We start from the raw sequence: 4,614 nt of genomic DNA, 5'->3' as shown, positions 1-4,614 counted from the left end.
TTGTTTCAAATGTGCTTTCACAATGAAATGGTTTAATTCAATTTAACATTCAAAACTTATCAGATACATGTAGTGCTAATGTTAATTACTACTAATCTCCCACACACACACACACACACACACACACACACACACACAAATAATGAAAATATTATTTTTTTTATTTATATCAAAATTAAAATCTATGTTTTTGGTTTTAAACAATAAACATATACACATGACTACCTCATCATCTGGGAAGAAGCCAAGAGTCATAGGATCACGAGCTGGTTTGGTGGCTTGAAGTATTCTCCAAATGTGCTGTGTTTCATCTAGAGATACCTCTAGCAAGTCTCCCTCCATCATCAACTGTTCCATTTGCAATTTTGCTCCCTCAGACAGTTCTAAAACAGGAACTTCTAGTTGACGTGGCACTAATGGGGACTTTCGGGCATGTTTACGAGGTGTCGAACCTTATAGAAACAAATTTCACTTTTTTTTATGTCACTTTTTTTTCATAATATCTGAAAAACTTTGTTGTTAATAAATTGTTTGATAAAAACTAATAATCAGTTATATTCCTGAATCTATTGCAGTAACAGAATTAGCAATATATATTAATTTTAAATCTAATTTCTCAGTTTTGATCAATCATTAAATTCAGCTTTTTACCAATTTCTCTTAGGTTCAATAATTCATTGAGCTAGAACTGTCTAACTCTAACCCATTCTGAAATATCAGAAACATTTTTTTTTCAGACTAGTACTTCTAACAACAGAACCAGATTTTGGCTGGAATAAAATCCAATTTTTAAACTGTATATTGAGAATAGATAATGTGTAGCACTTAAATTATTTTGAGTTACTGGTTCTAATGATTTACTTTTCCATAAATAACTGAAATGTTCCATAAAAACCTAAACTGCTTATCATAATATTATTCACAAACAATTTACATTTTGTACTAGCTGAAAATTTAAACTAACTGAATATTTGGGGACAACTAATCATTTTGGTTGGATTCAGGTATCTGGCTTCTGATATTCAATCAGATTAGGATAGTAGATGTGAGCATATATACTGAAAATGTATTGCACGCATGAGTTATCACTTCATTATAGTGTACTACTAAACTAGTTACTTCAATATGTTTTTCTGAAAATTTAGTATGGAAGTATAGCTCCACCTGAGTAAGCAACCACTGCAGGCCCTTTAAGAGAATGTGGCACATGGTGGCATGAATCAATGCTTTAAACCTCCAATCCCTCAAGGAGACATTTATATTGTGCTCCCCAATGCTTGAGGCAACACAATAGAGGTATGTAATGTTCATTTCACCTACACAACAACTATCTGTGTTAGATTATCACTCTTTAATACAGGGGAAAATACTACTATGTTTAAAAGCTAGTAGAAAACACCTGTGGGCTAGATGACACAATACATATTATGTGTGACTTTTGTGCTCGTAGTCTCACATTTGCCAGATATTTTTTTTTCTACAAGGTACATATAAATAGCTACTAACTTTAATGGTATATTTGTATACTGTACAGCTTACTACTTGGTTTGGTGATCTCCATATAATGTTTCTAATGTGTAAAACATAAGACTAATTTTCCTAAAGTTTAGGTAGGTTCTGACACATTCTATGGAAACTGACTACAAAAAGAAAACATACACTTAATTATTCTGTAACATAACTTGAAACCACATCAACATACTGGCAACTGTTTTGGAGTTTAAGTATTCTTTTTTTCTGTTTGATTATTTTTTAGAGAAAAAAATTATGTAAAATTGAAAATAATTAAGAAATTGAAAAATTAAATAAACCTTTTTAAACTTTAACTCTTCTTAATTGCTAAATTATATCAAGAACTACATACTTGAACTGTAGTTTCACAGAATACAAATTTCAAAAAGGGTGTATAAAGTCAAACTTTTTTCTACAAATATAAAACCCGATCAAATAATTTCAATGAGCACTCAAACAACTAACTTCAGGAAAATACAATTTTCAATGAAAAATAGATTCAAGTCATTACAGGTCAAAAGCAAAATTCATATTTTCAATCCATGAAATATATACAAATGTTTTTGTAATATATAAAAAAATCCAAATGATAACTAGCTTGTGACACGAAACAATCCAAATGACATAGACTATACTACGTAACCAGTAAGTATGATAATGAACTCCTTGCTTTCATGCCCCCAGTGGCACAGTGGTATGTCTGCAGACTTATACTGCTAGAAACCGGGTTTTGACACTTGTGGTGGGCACAGCACAGATAGCCCTTTGTGTAGCTTTGTGCTTAATAACAAACAAACAACAACAACCATGCTTTACTAAACCTACTACAAATTAGTGATAAAAGCATGTTTGTTATTAATACGACAAAAATATTTAACCCTGAGTCAATCATCTTCTTGCTACTCATAATTATTAACCATTTTTGGACTGGAGGGGTGGGGGATCATTAAAATTCCTCGATTCTTTCCTCCTCACAGAAGAAATATTTAACCAAATTAAATGAAGCTTAGTACATTCTTACTAAATAGTATGTAGTTTAAGTTTTTAAAAAAATTGTACCCTTTGATTTAGTGTTTTTTATGATTTTTAATAGATTGTAAAATTTCCAAAAGTTTTTGTTGAGACAACACTTTCTTTCATCCTAGACTCTTATCCATTTTGATCAGATAGTTTCATTTTACATATCCAGTTACTTTTGCTTGTTTGATGAATTTTGCACAAAAGCTACTTCAAGAACTACCTTTACTATATTGTTCTAATTTTTGAGGTGATATGCTAGATGGAAAACAGCTAGTTAACACCAACTCTTGTTAGACTGAATAATGCAACTTGTCTATCACTGTTACAATGAACCCATGACTAGAAAGTGCAGTGTATGTAACAGGGTGCAAACCACAGGACAGCATACTAGCCACTCGGTCACAGTCAGTTCCAGCTTGATTAATATTTATTTATATTCATATATTAATTTTTATATTGCTGATTGAAGTAGTCATCACTTCCAGCTATAAATCATAAAAATAGCAAATACTGACAAAGAATAATTGGTGACCAAGGACCTCACCTGTTAAATTAGTATCATCATCATCTTTGTCAGGAAATTCATATTTTGGTTTTTCCTAACAATATTCTTTGTCATAATCAATGTATAATAAGTATAGTTTCATTTCAATAAATAATAAATTATTTCGTTTGTATGCGTATTCATATGATAAGCTTAGCTATAACATTCAAAAATACTAATTACAATTATTCTACCATTTTCCTACTGTACTTGCTAAACCTAACTTATCACAGAAGAAAATTTATGAAGCTTACAGATAGATATAACTTAATACAGAAACACTTCCAAGAAGGAAATAATGGTTCAAAAGAAACTAATTCCCAAATATTTGGTTTGTTCCTAAAATCTTCTAAACTTTCCATTAAATTCCCTTGTTGGTCCTTACAACTCAAGCTAGTCAGTATTGTGATTAACCAGAAATTATTGCTGAAACCTCTTTATTTACTCTACACTGACATAAGTAAATGTTGGCTAAGGCTACTTTAAAATCTGAGATTTATTTGTAATTGTTCAGACAAAATGCTGTGACATCATAATAAATGGTGGCAAGGAAAGACTTTAGTAATAAAACCACTAACACAGCATGAAAATCATGTAAGAACAAGACATCAATTGATATATTCTCAAACCTATGATAGTTTCTTAGAAAACAACAATCTATGCCTCGAGAGGGGCAGAAAATTTATAAAATAACCTATAAAAGCATTGTTTACAGGTGAGGTACTTCAATGATGCACAAAATTTAAATTTGAAACATTATTTTTTGTCATTTTTCTTTACAAACTCCGCCATTAAAAATAAATGCTACAAAATGAAAATGTATCAATTGTAAAACATTTCTAAGTTAGAAACTGTTAAAATGAAATTAGAATTAATATAGTTAGCTTAGTTTTGAAATTTGATATGTAAGTGTGCACTCAACACCTGAAAGATGCTCACATGTCAAAATAGTGTTAAAATACTGTTTGCTAAAATCTCGCATTTGACAAAAGCATTTAAGAATGACAGCCTTAATGACTCAGCTGCAGTTTGTTTACCTTAGAGTTGATTAGTTCCTAAGACACATTCTATTATAAAAAACACCTAGTAACAACCAGACCAAAAATAAATGTCTCACTTGTGGATCCTTTAGATGCAGAAGAATAAGCATGTTCTAAATTGTTGTAAGGTGATGCAGTATCTTCTTGAGGCTTGTTGCCTGATTTTTCATATTGCTGGGTACATGCTGTTGGTACCTGAATTTCCATACCACTAACAGGTTCATTCTAAACAGAGAGTAATCAAATTTTTTTATTAAGACTTAAGGTTTGTAAAGCAATGTTTTTCTCATGCCTTTTTTTTTCTTTTTGCATTGTTGCCTATCCAATATGCAAAGTAATTCTAATTTTAATATTAAAAATAGTTTTGTGCATCAGATAAGTTTCAAATTTCACATGCAACAATGTCCAGATACTTATCAAACGTTTCTTAAGAAAAAACTTTTTATTTTGTCTGTTATTTTCAGTAACAAATCTCTGTACAGGTTTGGTCAGTTTAAC

The 4,614-nt window shown here is 30.6% G+C and overlaps 1 protein-coding gene across 3 annotated transcripts in view; it reads right to left on the bottom strand.

Moving 5' to 3' along the window:
• Nucleotides 1–4,614, bottom strand: part of LOC106478904 (lysine-specific demethylase 5A-like) — a 97,833-nt gene that overhangs the window by 10,403 nt on the left and 82,816 nt on the right. For all 3 annotated transcript variants that reach the window (XM_022382602.1, XM_013939482.2, XM_022382604.1), the window contains exons 31-32: nucleotides 4,194–4,341; nucleotides 226–452 (exon numbers count right to left, since the gene is read on the bottom strand). In XM_022382602.1, the coding sequence (XP_022238310.1) occupies nucleotides 226–452; nucleotides 4,194–4,341 (375 nt within the window). The remainder of the gene's footprint in view (nucleotides 1–225; nucleotides 453–4,193; nucleotides 4,342–4,614) is intronic.

This window comes from Limulus polyphemus, unplaced genomic scaffold (assembly GCF_000517525.1).
Source record: "Limulus polyphemus unplaced genomic scaffold, Limulus_polyphemus-2.1.2 Scaffold261, whole genome shotgun sequence".
Classification (NCBI taxonomy): Eukaryota; Metazoa; Arthropoda; class Merostomata; order Xiphosura; family Limulidae; genus Limulus; species Limulus polyphemus.
Note: the sequence above shows the minus strand (reverse complement) of the source record. Positions and strands in the feature narration are given on the sequence as shown.